The sequence below is a fragment of the Lepisma saccharinum genome, chromosome 4 (genome assembly GCF_977018435.1).
Source record: "Lepisma saccharinum chromosome 4, izLepSacc3.1, whole genome shotgun sequence".
Lineage (NCBI taxonomy): Eukaryota > Metazoa > Arthropoda > Insecta > Zygentoma > Lepismatidae > Lepisma > Lepisma saccharinum.
In genome coordinates, this window is record NC_139232.1 from 113,736,570 (window position 1) to 113,756,527 (window position 19,958).

Here is a 19,958-nt window from a genome sequence, read left to right on the forward strand (position 1 = left end):
TTCCTGTTGATGGCCATCTGCGAGCAAGTAAGTTAATTCGGCATGTCCAGTTGCAAGGAGGTTTCTCTGGCTGAGCCATTACGCTCCTGTTTCTTATCGCAGACATTGTCTTATGATAAGCTACTACTCGACCACCTCCCACATATAAAAAAAATAGTAAGATAATCGTGAAGTCATTTGTGGTGTCCGTTGACACGTACAATACAGCTAACTCTGTTGATACGTACGTATTCTGTTCACCGACAAAAATAATAAAAAAGATCGGATCTTTCTATTTAGTGCTAACCTCAAAGAATTTCGAGTTCGAATTGTCTCATTGTTGACCCACATCTGTTTCGTATATATATATTAATAAGCTACACCATCTGTTGAATCTCTGGAATTGCATAAAATTTCAGAAGCACAGAGAGAACATTGCGGGGTCCCCCCTCGCACCCCGCATTGTGGAGGCGGCCGCTACGCCACTGTGCGAAAGCCCACGTTAAGTAAGGAATGTAAGCAACTGATATCCAATCGAGTTAAGCCTGTGCTGATAAAAAATTTTGATACAATATTGAGTTCAAGTGTTCAGATAAGGCAAATGGTGATTGATGCTGGCATTAAGACACTTCACAAGGAGGAAGAAATGGATTGTGCAAAGAGCTTCCTTGGAACCATCGTATTGCTACACCTAGCACTCACCAGCAACGGCCAATCCCTTGGTGAGTTTCACATTTCTTCTCAATGCGGCAACTTGTTACAAGATATATGTTTAGCTTTACAGAAATAACTATTAGGTAGACACCGTGGTAGAGTGGGTGAGATACAGCGGTGGTGCCAGGAATTATCATCTAGGGGCGCTGAGGGGGTGCGGAATGAAATTTAGGGGGTGCAATGTGAATTGATTGGTTTGGTTTATTTTACTTCGCTTTTCTGCCACTCTTGGCAATCGCGAAGATGAGGATGAATGATGACATGATAAAATTGATGAAGGAACGAACACTCACAAAGAACACTTATGCCCATGCTGGTATTCGAAGCCACGAATTACATCAAACACCAATCAACTTTTAGTTGAACATATGCCAATAAAATTGGAGACTACAAAATGACTTGCTTCATTTTTACTTACTTTGACCACAACAACCAACTACATGCTTTGTAATTTTAAACGACCGAAGTTTTTTCAAGGTAGGTCAATATTATATATATTGCGTCTTACAAAAGATGGAACAACTCTTAACAATATTGCTGACAAACAAAAAAAAAAAAAAAAAGACAGACGCTTATTCTCTGTAGAGATTGCTCCCAGTACAGGAGAGTAAATGCGGCTTCTTTCAGCTTGCCTGTTGCATACAATGTCTCACTTCATTACCTAACATTCTCCGTTCAAATTGACGACATAATCGAAAGACAGTGCAAGTTAATAGTGTTTTCTGTTAAAAATGGGTTTTTAAAAGGTGTGCTGAAGGGGGTGTGGAAGAAAATTAAGGGGTGCGCAAGCAACCCTTAGCACAACCTGGCGCCGCCCCTGTTAAGATAGCAACCACTACATGACCAGGAGTACTGGTTCGATTCCTGAAATGCATGAAGTCTTATGCTTGTTTCTTCATCTATTTTATCGTCACGGTTATGTTAGTAGCCTCTGAGGCAGGGGGGAGCGGCAGTCGCCCAGGACCCTGAACGAGCAAATAGAGAAAAGGTTGGAAAAGGGTGATGTTCCGACGCCCTTGGAGTACATTGAAGCCCTGTAATTTAAGGCTCAGCTGGAACTTTGGCCGACGCCAGCTAAGCAGTTTTCGAAATTTCTCTCATTTAAAAACAGCTGATATTCCAAATTCTGAGAAAAATACATCTGCTTAGAATTCCTTCTAGAGCATCCACGTAAATTCGCATGTGGTTTTCTTTCGCTGTTGCCTAGATATAGTTCGTGTTTACGTAAGCCTATTAAACTATTGCGAATAGGTTCTATATAAGATTGAGTTTTCTGATAGATTTGGTTTATTATACTGTGCTTTTCTGCCACTTTTGACTAATCGCGAAGATGAGGATGAGTGATGAAATTTGATGAAGGCACACTTACAAAGAACATCCATGTACAAGCCGGAATTCGAATCGCTGGTGCGGTAGCGCGGTGTGCTAACAAGGAGTGATCACGGAAAGTACATACGTACACTTGCGTTTAGAAAATTGTTGTAAATATGTTTCGCAGAATACCAATGGCTGTAGACGTGGTTGTTGCCTAGCCAAAGCAACAAAGAGCCACACCCAAGTTTCTACAGATCTTGATATGGCGAGAAGTTTCGGCTGAGATATCCCCCGTCACTAAAAGAAACTGGTTGTGGTGGCAAGCCGGAACAGTTTTCTTTCTGTTTAAAATTTCCCTTTCAAATGCCACAAAATTCCCTTTCGGACATTCAAATTCCCCTAATTGTTGGATAAGATGTTTAAGAATTAAATGCTAAAATTTAAATGCACAGCCTTGCACGTTTAAAGCAGATCGTACAGAAGCAATGAGTTCAGTGTTTACATTTCGTGAACCTCATTCTTTCCGTTTTCCGCAAATTTTTACCCCGAATCTCATTGTTCCTGTAAATTGCCTGCGGGGAACATTTGAGTCCCTCCTCCATCCCCATTGTCAATTGTATTTACCTCGTTTTGCGGAAATCATTGAAGACTGGTGGTGTGAGGTCTACGGGCACACACACACATATATAAATTTTATGATATGGATATTTATAATATTATTAAATATACAATACAATTAATTACTAAATGTTAAAAAAACATTATTATTAAATACACATAAAGGAATAATTTGTTACTTTTAAATATGTAACACTTAAAAAGAATAGTAACTAATTCCTTTACTATAACTTGTTAAAGATGTCAATAAATTAAGAAATAGTTGAAATTGTTTTATTATGTATAAGCTTTTTGTTTAGTTTTTGCTCTCTATTATAAGAAATAAATTAGATTATATTGATTATGAATTGTAAAAATTATATTTGACTTGCATTCTTGTTTTACTTTTCTTGTGTGCATATTGTTATTGGTGAATATAGGTTAATGATGTCTTGGCAAAGGAAGAGAAAGGATTCAAGACTCACAACACTATTTTCTATGTTTTCGATATTATCCTTATTAAAGTACATAAGAAGTCAAAACTAATTGCTTATATTTTGTTGTAATAATTAAAACTCTCCCCCCAGGAATTTTTTGGTGGGGGGAAATGGAATAGTTTTAAAGGTGAGGTAGGTTTGCAGCCATCTGATGCTTGTTTCTCTCCTTCTCGGAAGCTGAGCTGGCTGCTTCTCTTAGGGGGCTACTGCAGGCTTCCTCTGTATGGTGGCTGTGGTGGTCTGCTTCAATTTCACAGCTGATTGCCTTATTTATTTATTTATTACGTCTTCCTTTACATGACGAAGTTAAGGCTATGGAGCCTTTTCTTCCACTTGACCATGTTTACAAAAAAAATAATGTGAAATAATTAAAATATTGAAAAAAAAAAAGAAAAAAATATATAAAAATTACAGAGAAATAAAAAATACAAAGAAAAAATACATATAAGAATCGTAATCTAACCTATAGATACGGGCACACACACACTCACACATACCTATTTTTGCCCTTACACACGTACAAGCAAATACATAACACTACACTACTTAAGCACAGTCTAACATTGCACTTACTTAAACACAGTCCAAAATGGAATACTTTGACGATAATTCAACTAAACTATTACGTTAAATCATTTTTGTGCCTCACGTCCTTCTATTATTCTCTGCACCCGCCACATTATTAGGGAAGTCAAACATTTAATTTTCATTATATAATATGTGTAACTTTAACAATTTTTTGAACGTCACAATTGAGGAAGACACATAAATTTCAGGTGGCAACTTGTTCCAAAGGCCTGCTGAGGTAACAGTAAAAGAATTTGCATAAAAGTTGGATTTGTGGAGTGGAATGGAGAGCAGAGACCTTTCGCGCGATCTGGTGTTGCGGCTGTGAAAGTCGGAAAGATGTTGAAATCTGTTATACAGATATTGCGGGTCTTTTATTTGGCAGTGTCTGCTGCCACGTTCTTTTTCTGCTGTAACCTCAAAAAAGATGCGCGTGGCAGTAGACTCGGTCTTTGTTTTATCGTGATTTGATCATGCTATGTATGCAATTACGTCTGTAACACATACTGTAAAGTTGTAGCGATTACTTTCACAAAAATGTTTTAAGATTAGGTCCCTCAGCATTCTTCTAATAATAAACCTAAATGCTCTCCTAGTTAGGTTAAGTTCTATTAGCATTAAAATAATACCGTTAAATGCTTTCTAAAGAAAAAGGTTCTAAATTACCTGTACATTCATTCCCACTAACCATAAACTTGCATTTATCTCGTCTTAATCTGTTCTTAAGATTTATAACATCCTCTTAGCAGACGAATTACGTGGCAGAAGCAAATTTGACGCTTATTCTTACTGCTGACACGTGCGTGGCAGCAGACTCGGCCCTTTTATTTGGAGGATTTTGTACAGTAAAATTAAGTTATGAAAATTTCATTGATAGCTGGAAACGTGGAGATGCTGGTGGTGATCTACAACTGAACAAAGTGTCTTTATTGGTACTTCAGAGTTGATTGATTGATTTAAAGCTTTTTTGGGTGTACCGGCTATGTTTTACCCTTCAGTGTATGCAGGGAAGATCGCCTTATTTAAAACCCTTATCTCAAAATTTGTAAAGGGGTGTAAAAAGCCCCCTTGGGAAAGGTAAAAAATGTAGGTTGTAAAAGAACCTGCATAGGACAAACTCAACACATTAAAATAGGTAGAGTTGACGAGCTGTATCTTTGCGGGTGGCCTTGGCTATTATGCTCAGAGAGACAGAGTGAGATATATCCGTAGTTGCTACCTACTCGCGTTTGATTGGTCGACAGCAAGGACAATACTCAAGGAGAATGACGCGCAGCGACTAAGCTCCTCCCCTTGCTACTGCGCAACCAGGTTTGATCAAGATTCACCCGCAAAGATACAGCTCGTCAACTCTAGGGTAGTGTAAAAACTACCTCAAAGACAGTGGAAAAGGCCCGCTCTTCTCAAAAAGCTAAAAATATTGTCTAAAGCACTGTCATCGTCTCCCAACATAGATAATAAACCGTTGGGAAGGTTAAAACCCTATCTGAGGTAATTGAAATCGGTGCATAATTAGCATATACAGTAAAACCTCGTTAATCCGGACTAATGGGGGAGATAAGTTGACCGGTTTAATACAAATCCGGATTAACTAAAATAACCTTAAAGAACAGTAGAAAGTGCATTAAAACTCCGTTTATAGCAACAAAACACGTTTATTGTGGTGTATTTAAAGGGATAAATACGACTACCAGCCACATTTAATACCTTGCATTCCGTTTTATTTATCTTTGCCTGTCCGGATTAAGCGAAGTCCGGATTAACGAGATTTTACTGCAGTTAGTTTGATTCACTCAGCCCATATGGGTGTCATGTGACCAAATTACCCATTGTTATCCAGGCTGCCTGCTGATGATAATCTTTTAAAAGTCTTTTCGAGTAGGCCTCACCTTCTGGTCAAGCCTGCATTTTTTTGCTTAAATTTCCACAACTGACTAGTTGACAATGGTTGCAAGTGAATATTTAGGCCCATTGATAACATACATTTTTATCAGTGTTTAAAAGTCATTATACTACTAGTTTCACTGTACGTATGTCAATCTAAACGATTAATTATCTTTAATGATTTTCTTTCCAATGTTGAACAGGAGGCCTTTTCCCAGGAAGTGTGTCACCTGTGGAAGGAGAGACAGTCACACTCTTATATCCTATGTACGTAAATGGAACTACATCCTGCAGTTTTAAGCATGAGAAAGGACTTAATTGCAACTGTAGTACGGATTCGTGTCCTCCCATCCCATCAGGCAACTTCGAATGCTTTCTAGAGGAGCACTGTGGAGTGAGGATACCTAACATCAACGTGGACTTGGGTGGTACTTGGACCGGAAGTATGACAAATGTCATCCCGTATGCTGACTTACGAAGTTCAGTTACAGTGAAACGTAAGTAAGAATGTAAGTGAAATGAAAGTAATTTATGTATTAGATGGTATTTTCAGGTTCAAGAAGATCAAGTTACCATGATAACAATTTGAAGATATGACCCTGCCTTTGAAAGCATGTACATTGTGTAGCATCCACATGAAGCATGCGAATTTTATCTGTACTACAATATATACAGTATGTAACATTCTTATTTGTACACACGGATTTTCAAAGAAAATGCTTTAATATCGGAAAGGAAATACACTCTTTGAAATTGTTTCTTTACAATTCAATAACAAATATCATTAGGAACATAAAATCTTACCCAAATTCTGTATAGCCAATGACAATAATAAATTAAATGAAACTGAAAGAGAAACATGCCATTTTTTGTACAACTTTTCTATTCGTACACTTAATAATATAAAAGAAAAAAGTATATTCAGAGCAAATTGACTGACAGTTGTAATACTTTGATGCGTATCCTTTGGCTTTAATTACTGCTTGACACCTGTTCTTCATAGAATTAACCAGTTTCCGACATGTTTCAGAGCTTATTTAAATTGCCCATAAATGCTCAATGGGATTTAAGTCTGGACTTTGAGCTGGTGTTTGTAGTAGTTTGGGCACATTCCATATTAGCCAATTCATGTTAACTCACGCCTTATGCTTACTGTCATTGTCGTGTTGGAATCTGTAGATAGGCGGCATGTCCATATTTTGGGCACTCTGCTTTACATTGTTCTTCAATATGTACAAATAGACATATGCATCCATGATACCATCAATAAACTGGATGGTACCAACACCTTTGGACGACATACAGCCCGAAATCATTAATGACCCACCACCGTGTTTAACTGTTGGAACTGTGTTAATGTGATCATTGTTTTTATTTGATTTTCCCCAGACTCGTCTGACCATATGACACTATCCCAAAATTCCTGGTCCTTGTGGATGTGCTCTTTCGCGAATGAAAGTCTATTCCTGCGATTCACCTTATTTACATACGGCCTCTTTCGTGGTATTCTGCCATGATATCCATGCTTCCACAAGGCTCGTAGGACAGTTTAATCGGAAATCATCTTGCCAGCAACATTTTCTACTAACGGTCGTAACTGAGGAACACTTAGTCAGGGGTTTTCTCTTACTCTTTTTAAAATAAAGCGTTTGTCACGTTTATTCAACCGTCTCTCTTTTGGTTTTCTCAGCACATTCTGTGTTGAACCTTACTCTCTAAATTTGTTTACTATGTATTGAACTGTGGAGTGTGATTTATTGACTGTTGTCCAATTTTTCTTAACGAATAACCTCTAAGGGCCAAATTTATAATAACATCCTTCAGATCGGAACTAAGTTCCTTTACTTTGCCCATTTCGAACACGCGTATAGATAGACGATAGGCCTACAACAATACCTACGCCAGCATTCCACTTGACGGGGAGCGCGCCTGCATGTTCAAACTTGTTACGAAGTTGCAAACTGCACGAAATCGCCCGAATAGCGGTGGCGCTGTATGCAAGGAAGATTGAAACTCTTGCCTGGACGAATAACAATGTTGCATGAAACAGCGTGTTTTTCTCTTTTCACACAAATTATATGCTCTGTTTATACACTTTGAACTTACATTTTTATTGACATTTGTTGGTGAAACCTTCATTAACATTAATTTCCAGGTACATGAAAATGATTATATTTACTAGTAAATGACATTTTTCCCTCGGAAATTCTATGTATACGAATAACAATGTTACATACTGTATGTATGTAAAGGGGGAGGTGAATTTGCATTTACCAATTGCTAATTGATTGCTTTGATCTTATTTTACTTAAATTTTCTGCCACTTTTGGCTAATCGAGAAGATAAGAATGAGTGATGATGCTATGAAATTGATGAAGGGACACTAATAAAGAACACCCATGTCCAGGCCAGGATTTGAACCCGGTACCCCTGGCATCATAACACGCTACACTAACCACTCTGCCATGGAGGTTGGCCGTTTGGCCATTTACCAATTGTGCAGACACGTATCTAGAAATATGATTCGGGGGGGGGGGGGTCCGAACCAAGTGTCTCAGGAATAATAATAATTCTTATCATAATAATAATTATAATAATAATAATAAAAATGTTTAAATTAAAACAATTATATGAAATCAAATTAATACTAATTACAATACATAAATTAATATTATATTATTATTACACGATTAGGTAAAAAGGCTGTAACTATAAAAATAGAAATATAACAGCGCAAATTCATTACATAGCTTACCTTTAGTTAAGATCGGAATAATTTACATAAAAACAAATGCTCCGGCAATGAAATTAATGTCAAATTGATGAATAATTGAATATTTATCAAATATCAAAAATGATGCCAAATGAAAATCAAGAAATAGATTATGAAATATATCTCCAGTGCGTGACACTGCTTAGTTTCAATTAATTAAATTAAAAATACATATATTTGGAAAAAACTAAGTTTCTGATTAAAAAAAGTTCAGAGGAAATTAATAACCATCGATTATGCAACAAATGCTAATATTTTCATTACTTAATTTTAGTACTTGGTAAGTCTTTCGGGGGGTCTGGACCCCTCCTAAATACGTCCTTCCTGTCCCTCAAAGCCGTGTGATCCCAATATAATCCTTGTCTTCCAATAAGTTCAGAGGAAATTATACAACAACGGCTAAACGAATATATTTTTCATTATTTAATTTTAGTACTTGATAAATCTTTCGGGGGGGGTCAGGACCCCCTGGACCCCCTGAATACGTCCTTGCAATTGTGCACTCCCACAAAGGCATAATTGGCTTTTTCGCTTTCTCTGCAAGATGCCAGGATGCGTTTTCTCTTGTACACATTTATTAAATATTCTGTGTTTTAACAACTCATGTGGATGTATAAGCAGTTATCATCAAGTGGTACGCTGAAAGTTTACTTGATCAGAAACATTAACCTAGTACTTTGTAGGATGTTGACTGGAATAGCCCACGTATGCATCCATGCTAAAGTTTGATGAATATTGAATGTTCTTTAGAGTGCTGACAAGGTGCGGACCAATGGGGAGGGCGATAGGGGCCATCATCCCTCCCAACTGCAAGGTTTTGGGATATATTTTTATCTAATAGATTTGAAGACTCAATTGTTCTCTTTTATCATCAAATCTAACATGCTCAAATGATAGTTTTTCAAGTTTGATTTAAGTCTACATTATGCCCATGGTAGGCTAATTGAAACTGGACCTATAGTCGATCTAAACCAATGTGCAATATGCCTCAGAAGGGGATCGAACCAAACACCTCTTCAGCATGGACACAGGCCCGTAGCCAAGCTGGAGCCAGGGGTGGCTGACCCTTCCCTGGCATTGTCGTCAGCCCCCCCTGGCGTTGTCGTCAGCCCCCTGGTATTAGGTAAAACTATTGCATAATTTGTTTGCCGTGACAAGTGAAAATGTAGAGAGTGGATATTATTTGCTCATGACTTGATAGAAGGATAAATTCACAGAACATGAAGAGCAGCTAAATTCACAGAACATGAAGAGCGGCTATCACATTTGTTCATCTTGTTTATAAACCAAAGTTTAAGTAACGGGAAGTATTTAGAAGGTTCTCTAAAGTTCTTCCACAGGGGATCTATGCACCTTCACTCCCCCTCTTTCGGCTTTCCCTTGTAGCAGATCCTTTCCATCTGCATCAAAGGTCATCGGCTCCCAAGTTTTGCGAAGGGGAGTTTTATTGCCCGGTCGGGGGTGGAATATAAGGGCTTGCCCATGCCCTGTTGGGGAAAACATTGACAAAGACACTTTGTGTTTGTTGAGTTCTTCATTCGTGTAAAGAAAGTTTCGCGTTTGCGCGGGTGTTATTGTGTTTCATATCTTCGTAAAACTGATTCGTGCGATAGTGAGTAGTTTTAGTGACGAATAATATAACCACGTTTCGTCCTTGGTGTGTAAACTCTGGTGCAACCTATCTTGACAGTGACGTAGTAACAGCATTGCAAACTTCCATCGTTGATACTTTCACTGTCTGCACTAAGAAAAAAGACAAACAAGGGAAAGAATTTCAATAGTTTGAAATGCAAGGGAAGGAAGTCCAACATGTCGCAATGCGAGGTTTCTTTTAGAATGGAATCATGTAAATTAAAGAGCAATTAAAACGAGCACGATGTATAAATACAAGAAAATGAACGGAATCGGATAATGAATACGAGATGGCAACGCGCCTTTGAACGGAAAGTTCGCGAGGCTTGAGCACAAAAATATAGTTCCTTAATGAAAACACGTTACAGCGTATACAGAGCATATAAATGTGTTAAAAATATTAGATACTTAAAAACTTGTTGAAATGTAGAGTATTCGGCACGATTATTTTGTTACAAGTCAAAGTTAAAATTATATATACTGCTCAGCAAAGAAGAGAAAACACCCGGAAAATATGCGAACTAAAATCCACCCCCACCTGTTTCTGTCGCGGTGAACGGCAGCAGACGAGAATATGGAGGAAAATTTTCTTTTTCTTTGCTCTCAAATGGCACGCTGTTGCCACGATGCCTCACAGCTGTTCTCTGACAGATGAAATTCTGGTGGACCTGCCGCAAAACGCAACGTTCAGGGTGGCGCGGTCAGTGGTTGAAGAATTATGGATAGCGTTCGTGACGATTCCCGATTTAAATAATTAATGACAATAAAATCTATTGTCATGGTTGTGATTCCAGTCTTATTTGGGAAAGTTCTGAAATTCTTCTCTTGCAACTTGCAGTACTCTGCCCAAATTACGATCCACATTTTGTGATGCAATACGACCCTTTATGATACCCCAAACATACTCAATAGGGTTTAGATCGCAATGATAAGGTGGAAGACGAAGTACGGTTTGGCCGTTTTCTGCTGCAAGAGTGTCCACCCGATATTGCGGGGGCTTTTTGTTGGGTTTGATTAGCTGATATAACTAATATATATATATATATATATATATATATATATACTATATAATAATATATAATATATAATACTATATAATCCTAAGTCATTGCAAATAATGTTGCGAAGTTTCACGACTACCCCGAAAATTAATTTCTTTCTTTAATTTCGAAAGCACTTCATGTTCAACCGTATAAGAATTACCAATAGTTCTTCTAATCAAACACTTGTCAAAGTCGTCTACAACAATTCTACTCTTTTCGGCAGACCTGTGATTACCTGGTGTCGTAAATTTCCCCCCGGAATTTCCTTCCTTTCTAATTTTCTTAATGAAAGTGTCCGACATTTGAACTGCAGCCGCCGCACGCTTTGTAGCTTGATTGACCGGAAACGTGTAACATTCTTCTCTTGATTCCTTGTCAAAAAAATTAACAACATTGGAAATCACCTCTCGGCTCTCACTATGTACGGTTTTGCCCTTCATTTCGGTACAAACAACATACACAACAGACGCAATCGAACTCAATGACCTTTCGTCCATGTAAGTTTGGCAACATTGAAAGGGTGTCAGAAGTCGAGTAGTTTACTACCCCCCACCTCCCACCCGACCCAACCCTCGATCAGCTGTACACAAAAACGTTCCGTTCCTCCTGTGTGTTTTCTCTGCAGACTCTGAGATACAACTGTGACGGAGAGAATCTTTCATGCTTTGCGCGGAGTGATACAATGGTTTCGCATCAACCTGTAGTGCGGTCCCAGCTGACGTCACTGTCAAGATAGCTTGCACTTTAGTATAGAAATTGTGAAATGTGAATACTCTAACCATTTGAACCTTTTAAACCAGTCACTTTGAAAACATCGTCCATCAGCATTTCGGGGGTAATGTTTGAGTTTTAGCTGTTTAATTTCCTCACCTGGTTTGGAAATGTCCTTTACTTCCGTAGGCAAGAAATCCTCTTCTTGATTGGAGGCAGCCGTAGATGGGGAAAGAGTGGTCGCCGTGGTCAAAGATTCAGATGTTTTTTTACGAATTATAAATTTATCCATGGTGCTGGGGAATCGTTAAAATATCACAACACTATAGATGCAGCATTCTGCTATGCTTGTAGACAATATCGGCCTTTCGGATGCAAAGAAGTGGCCTTTACATCTAAAGGCTTTAAGAACTGGAAGGCAGCTCTCGATAAAACCAAAGCAGGGCTAGTGAAACATGATGCCACACTTACACACATAGAAGCAATGTCAAGGTGGGCAGAAAAGCAAAACCGTTCGTTGGTGGGAAAATCTATTTCTACACTAGTGAATCAGAATGTTCTTGAAAAGAATCAATATTATATCAAGAGCACTGCTGAAGTTATTCAGTTCCTTGCAATAAACGAATTGCCTCTTAGGGAAACGTACCACTTAGAAGAACATGAAGAACAAAGCCTGTTTCGAAATCTTTTCGAGTTCACACTTCGAAAAGATGAGAAACTGGCAGACTGTTTTAAGCAGGTACCTAAAAACGCATCTTACTTGTCCCCAGAAATTCAAAATGACATTATTGAAATAATGGCTGACATCGTACGTGAAAACATTGTTAGTGACATTAATAGTGCAGATGTTCCTTTGTATACTTTGCTTGAAGACGGTACACGAGATAAAAACAACAGAGAAAACGTAGCCATAGGAATCCACTATGTAAAGAATGGGACAGTCATGGAATCAATTCTGTGCATAGAAACACTGTCAGCTTTTGATGCAGAGTCTTGTGCAGATCTAACACTAAATATTTTGCAGAAATATGGTTTGGATAGTGCGAAATTGCTCAGCCAGTGTTTTGACGGGGCTTCAGTTATGAGTGGGAAGAAATGGGGTGTGCAAGCTTTAATCCAGCAACGGCTTGGGCGTCTAATTCCTTACGTTCGTTGTTTTAACCATCGGTTACATCTGGTAATTGTTAAATGTGTGGATGAAATTTCTCCAATTAAACACTTTTTCGAACAGAGTTCCATGTTACACAATTTTCTAAAAAAGGGAAAAGTGGCCAATTATACGAGGGGAGAAGTCTTTCGCGACTTTTAGAACAACGTTGGTCAGGACATTTAAAAATGACGAGAACAATATTCGAAAACTACAGAGATATAATTCATGTTTTGCAGTTGGTGAAAAATGGAAATTTTAACGGGGATGACGTAGCAGCAAGTGTTGGTTTGCTTGTAGTCATTAGCAAACCTCAGTTTCGGTTTTGCTTAGTGTTCATGAAAAAGATCCTTGAAATATTAAGCCCAGTTGATACAATGCTTCAAGCACGTAATGTTCATTTGGATGCCGGTAGAGAGATGATTGAAGCTGCCACAGAAACATTAAGGAGCATGCGTCAGGAAGATGTGTAATTAGCCATTCTGCAAGAAAGTGATTCACTGCTAGAAGAGGTTGGAATTCAGGACAAGATTGTTGAGTACCCCAAGAAACAGAAAACGAAATACACAGTTGCAAGACTTCGTTATCACTGACATCCTAGGAGAGGAAAAGCACACATCTCTCACACAAATATTCTACGAATGTTTAGATCTTGTTCTAACAGAAATAAATAGACGTTTTACCAATAACAACGACTTATCATCGGCTGAGTCCCTTCAATTTAGCAATATTGAATATTTATCAGCCTTTGGAATCACCATTCTGCTGTTGCCAATGCATATCTCAAGAAACTGGAATCCCCTGATACTTTTGAAGAACTGTACAAAACTAGAATGGCCTATGAAGACTCTTATGCTCTACTTGCTGGCGCATGCAGTACAGCGTTGTGTGAATCCACTTTCTCTGTTCACCCGCATCAGTAGCCCTCAGAGACTGTCAATGTGCAGCAAGCGCCTGGCAAATCTTATTTTTCTGGCATTTGAGAAGAAACGAGCATCGAACATAGATAGATATGTCGAGACTGCTTCACAGGTTCAATAACATGAAGAATCGCCGACTCCAACTTTTTTAAGGCAGAGGTATGTACTGTAGTCACTATTGTTGAATATTGTGCATTTTCATATGGGATACAAATATTTGTGTAATCAAAAGTGTATGAAGTGTTTAGTAAGGAATGAGGTCAGTAGCATTCAATTAACACTTCGAGAGATGACCGTGTTTTAGAAGATATTGAAAAAGAGGGTATTATTTGTATTATATTCCTATTTCTTTAATGTTTTATATTAACTTAATGACCCCCTTAACACACAAAAAATAGCTTACCTTTATTTAATGTGAAACTTTTTTTAAAAAAAAGTCACTCATTTTATAAAGCCCCTCCCTCTGATAAACCGTGAACCCCCCTGATAAACCGTGAGCAGCCCCCTAGAGATCAATTCTAGCTACGGGCCTGCATGGACATCCGCAGGATATTTTTCAGGGAGGGGCAAGCAAGGTGATTTTTTCCCGGGGGGGCAAGGGAGGCATATTTTTCCAAACAATAGTGATGCACCCTCAAAGAACACTATTTCAGTCTGAAATTATCATGTTCCTTCAATGCATTTATAATAATTAACATAAATTACTCTGACTGAAATGAAATTATGTGTGAAATATACAGGATAGACCAAAAGTCGCAATACATAAAAGGTAAAGGTAAAGTGCTCCCCTGTGCTTAGCACCACGCCATAAAGGCGTATAGGGGGTGTGGGGGTAACGCCCCACACTTTCTTGATCCGGTCGTGAGTGGGGGTGATGTGATCAGCATCACGCCCCTGACCGCCTTTACCCCCCCAGGGTTTCCCCCAGGTACCCATGTTATTCGACGCTGGGTGGGCGCCGGGGCCCACATACATAGGATAATAAAATTTTGTTTTTAAGTTTCCATATTTATTTATTTTTTAACGTGTTATTTTATAATGCGTGTTAATCAAGAGTGGGAGAAACGTATTGCAAACCAATGGTAACCACGTAGAGCATATTATATGAATACATTGTTTCTTATCACAAGATATTTATTTTTCCTATTGCGACTTTTAGACTTTTTAGGTGGACATTAATTTTCCAGGGAGAGGAGCCACGCCGGATGTCCATGATCTTCAGAGAATAGGTTTCTGTTTTCTTTGTTTATTCACTTTACTCCTCATATGTGAACACAGTGGCATACTCAGGATTTTGGAAAGGAGGGTGTTACGCATACTTTTTTTTAGTAGTCAACCATAATTTTGCCATCTTTTCCTACCTTTGACGTTCTTTTCTTATATGTGAATAATGGGATAAAGGGGGAGTTATGACCCTGCCAACCCCCGTTGGGCATGCCACTGTGTAATCATTCAGTTTACCATGGCAATAGGAGTAATTATGATAATGACAAACAGTAAAAACCATCTATTCCAACTCTGGTCTCCCATTTTTGCACTAATCTCTAAAACATGGAAGATGGAAGGCAGCTTGGTTCCTGTTTACGGTACTATGTATCGTTTATATACAGTGGTTCAAGCTGTAGCTTGCAATTGATACTCAGCGACATGAGGTACCTGACTGAAATTTGCCCCTCCCAACTGCAACTTCTGGATTCGCTGCTAGTGCTTATGAGCCATCTGCAATGTATGCAGTTGTGGTCCTTATGATAACCTGCATAATCCTCTGGAGTCAATTGGGCCTTCTCATCCACCTACATTCTATGACTTTGAGTGACTTTCTGCTGTAAGTTTTTGCTCATTCATCCATCCATAGCATACAAAACTACAGGTCCTGGGTTCGAATCCCAGCCTAGGAATGGGTGTTCTTTCCCAAGTGGGAAAGGGTTGGCTTTACGTTGGTTAGCAATTGACATTGGTCTTACGTTGGGCCAACGGTGGTTGCCAACATTTGCCCAACCATGGAAACGTGAGTCAAAATCAATTTTAAAAACAACTTTTTAAGCTAAGACAACTTTCAGGAAAATACTGAAATTTCTAGTGTAAAATAAAGGGCATGTAACAGTGTTTCTTTTTGAATATTTCAGTCACAGCACATACTGGAAATATAACATATTTGTAATGAAAGTAGAAGCTATTTTTAACTTGCTGTCACTAACAAGTCCTTTGTCAGCCGCCATGGATGAAAGATGTGTTGGGAATTGCTTATTGTTTGCCTCCTTATCTGTAGTAGAACAAGAACATTCTTACAGGTATTATTGTGAAGGTGGTTAAGCAATGTTATGTGCAGACTCAATTACATGAAAGGTGGAAAACTACGTAAACTCTAGAAGGATTTTTTGCTACCACTTGAAGGTATGGTGCCTTGAAAACAATGATACAATGTGTCTGAGAAAATGCTGTGTATTTTTCATTTCATAAATAACGTGAACTATTTTTTACATTTGGCCTCACAATAAATTATGTATATATCAGAAAACAAACCTACCCATTCTTTAGTTTTCAGTACATTGGCCCAACGTAAAAACCACACGTTGGCCCAACATTGGTACCACAGCCAAAATTACCATTGGCCAACGGTATGTTTCTTCGTTGGGCCAACTGTTGGCCAACCATTTTCAGTACGGTTGGCCCAACGTTGTGATTCCCTTCCTAAAATTAATCATCGTCATCTTCGTGAATAGCCAAAAGTTGAAAGAAAGCAAAGTAAAATAAATCAAATCAATAAACAATCATCAATCCATGGTGCACTTATGAAACAGCATACCTTTCAATATTTTGTCAGTGTGCAAATGTAAAGATGCCAGCACCTGATGCTCGAGCAATGACAATCATGCCCCACTGGAAATCATCTATGACCTTTCTCCTACCCATTTGACTTGTACTACTTATATTAGGAACACAGACTGCAATGATCATCACTACTAGCAGTGTCTGCCTAAGCCAGCTTTGATTGATTGATTGTTTTTTTTATTTTTAAGTTCAATTTATGCACAGTAAGGCTAATTGGGACTGGCCCTACAGTTTAAAGTGGGATCCGAACCACTATGTGTCTCCACTGGGCATCAAACTCGGGACCCCTTGATTACAAAGCGATGACGTTATCACTATGCCTAAGCCATCTATTGGTGCTTTGTACCACAAACGTAACTGGATTATAGTTCCCCCTCCTCCCCCAAAGCAGATATTCAGTGTCTGTATTTGAACATCTAACTGCACACACACTTAGATATTTCATAATGGAAAGAATTTCATATACATATATGTAAGTATGTACTGGCTAAGCTAAAACTGATTTATATCCAATTTTCTTCCAGCCTCCTACACTCCTCCCATTGTGCATGATGTTAGTGCAGTGGCAGGAGAGAACGTTACGCTAAAAGTTACAACTACTGGATTATATTGCCGCTTCAGACATGAAAAACTGGGAGAGGTAATTGTAATTCCGTCAGTGAATAATGTCTGTGCAGTGAGTGTTACTAACATCCAGGAATCATTTACTGGAAATGTAAGTGTGACCATTGGATTACCAGAAAAGACTGAAGAGGTTACCTCATATAGCAATGTCACGATTTATGGTAAGTACACTCACATTCATAGTTATGTATCTAGAAACATACTTGGAAGAGGTCCTCATAGACTAACCAAATGTATCACATGGTGTAATAATAATAATAGTAATAATAGTTATGGCTCGGAAGTTGAAAACCTATAAATTGCCAAAAAAGACCTAAAAATATCAAAAAAGGAACTCAAAAAGGGAAAACAAGGACGTATAAATGTGATCCAAATTAATTAATAACTTCAGTTTTAATCAGATATTTAATGAATAAAGAAAATACAAAATTCTGGTGGTATGGAACACACAGTGCGAAAAAACTATATGAATGAAATGCATCTTCTTTCAGACATATATTTTTTAAATTAACATAATTTGAAAAATCATATTTGGCCTAACCACACTAGGGTTACAGAAGAAGATGAAGTTGCAAAAGAAAGCTGTTAAGACCTAAGAAAAGGCTAAAAAAGGACCAATAAACCAAAAAATGCCGAAAAAGGCAAAAAAGGACAAATAAAACCCACCTTATTCTGACCTACAAAGACCCAAAATGAACATATATTATGTTGAGCCTCGTCTTCGGACACTAGGAAAAAAAAGATTTTTCCTCAACTTCCGAGCCCTAATAATAATAGTAATAATAATAGGCCCAATATATTATTATTGCATTAAGTAGAAATACAAGAATAGCAGTAAATATTCACATATCGAGCTAATTTCTAATTGAGGCCTCCAGTTTTACCTTATATAAAAAGCTTTTCTTCAAAGAAAATGTAACACTATGGGACAACTAGCGCTACTTTGAGTTATTACCTTACATAATATGTTAGATGGTAGAACATAAAATGTACTAGCTCAATATGTAACATATTTATTATAACTAAGTCTCATTAACAAGTATATTACTTACAACTAACCTTAGCTAGATGGCTATATGTGGCCATCTTATACAGAAATGGAAGCATTCCCAAATAACTGTACTTAGGGAAATGAGGCTTATCCTCTAAGACAGAAGCAGCGAACAACGGGGTGGCCTCTCGGTGTCTCACGATGCACCAGCACAAAAGACTCAAGAATCCTGTTCTTTGAAGTATTTATTCTGGCTTTGACGTCTTCATCTTCAGCCCAGCTGAGAGAGCTAAACTATGAGGCTATTTTCTTGGCTGTCCATTCTGGGAGAGAGAGTTGATTTTGCTGACCATGACGAAGGTTTTGTGGTCAGTGGACCTCAGGGCCACTGGCGTATGCAGGATTTTTTTTCTGGAGGGGCTGGAATTGTAAAGGTGGATAGTACATAGCTATGATAGATAGTACATATTTTATGGGAGATGGTATACACAACAATATATTGTATATATTAAGAGCATTCTCTCTCAAAAATGGCAATGGGTGGTCATTTTAAGAGGCAGTTGATTTTACGCCGGTGGCCAGGGCCAATCCCAGAGCATTCATGGTAAAGACTCTGACCTTGCTTACACAAAGCCATCACATCTTCCTGCTTCCTGTAGGTTACTTTGTCTGTAACCTTGCCCTTGATAGCATAGGGGGAAGTAAGGTCCTTGGCTGAACCAGTCATGCCAAGGATGGGACAAGTGTGTGTGTGACGAATGTTCCCACATCCTGAGTAGTTCCTATTTCCTTTTTGAGACAATGCCCTATTATGTAACTTACAGAAACTGCTCATTACAAAAAATAACATCAAGATAAATAGAAAAATGCAAAATTTACAGGAGTTCCAGTTGACAAGAACACTAACATTCATGATTGTGCATTTGGTAAGCACTGCCAACACAAAACTGATCGATACCCATCCCAATGACATTCTTATGTTCATGTTCATAGCTGACTTTAATTGGGTGTGTGGACAAGGGAAAATAAAATGCACAGGGCTAGAGGCAGCTCCAAGGGTGAACAGGAGTGGGCCACAGCACATCAAAATTAAGGTTGGCCCAACCAATCAAAATTGAATAGTCAAATTTTGCAATAAAAATAAACTGAAAGTGTATAGATAATGATGATTATACATTTTTTCTTGAAGTTGTAGCCCATATAAATCTTTGACAAGCATCTAGTGGCCCAACCAGACCAGAAAATGTGACCCCACCCCTGCACAGGGCACATATCTCAATTTGCTGGAATGTCATGTATTCAAATGGTCTGGAAATCATAAATTTTAATCTGCAAGTATGAAACATGATAAAATTTATAATAAATAATAAGCATTGTCTTAAACTTTATTGCTCAGTCTAGAACTAATATCATTTACTGGCTACTTTGTATTAATTTACTGCACTTACTTGCAATATTCTATGGCTGTACAAGGAAAGGCTGGGTGAGGTAGTGTTAAGGCAAGGAGGGACAATTTCCCCTAGGACTTTCTTGCTGGGGCAGCAATCACTGTTGTCAACTTCGCTCTTTTGGAGCCAGATCTGGCTCTTTCGTGCACTCATTTGACAGTGAACTGTGGTACCTGCACTCAGCCCCTCCATGATGCCACCACTGGCTCCGGCCCATAAAGACCAACCTCTGCCATGAGTGTACATTTTGCCGTGACGTGGTATTCATATATAGGCTGTATCACC

The 19,958-nt window shown here is 38.3% G+C and overlaps 1 protein-coding gene across 1 annotated transcript in view; it reads left to right on the top strand.

Annotated features, from left to right (window-relative positions):
• The first annotated feature begins 581 nt into the window (after positions 1–581).
• Positions 582–19,958, top strand: part of LOC145986794 (uncharacterized) — a 30,731-nt gene continuing 11,354 nt past the window's right edge. The window contains exons 1-3 of the mRNA XM_083121221.1: positions 582–701; positions 5,756–6,049; positions 17,135–17,395. Coding sequence (XP_082977347.1) covers positions 626–701; positions 5,756–6,049; positions 17,135–17,395 — 631 coding nt within the window. The 5' untranslated portion in view covers positions 582–625. The remainder of the gene's footprint in view (positions 702–5,755; positions 6,050–17,134; positions 17,396–19,958) is intronic.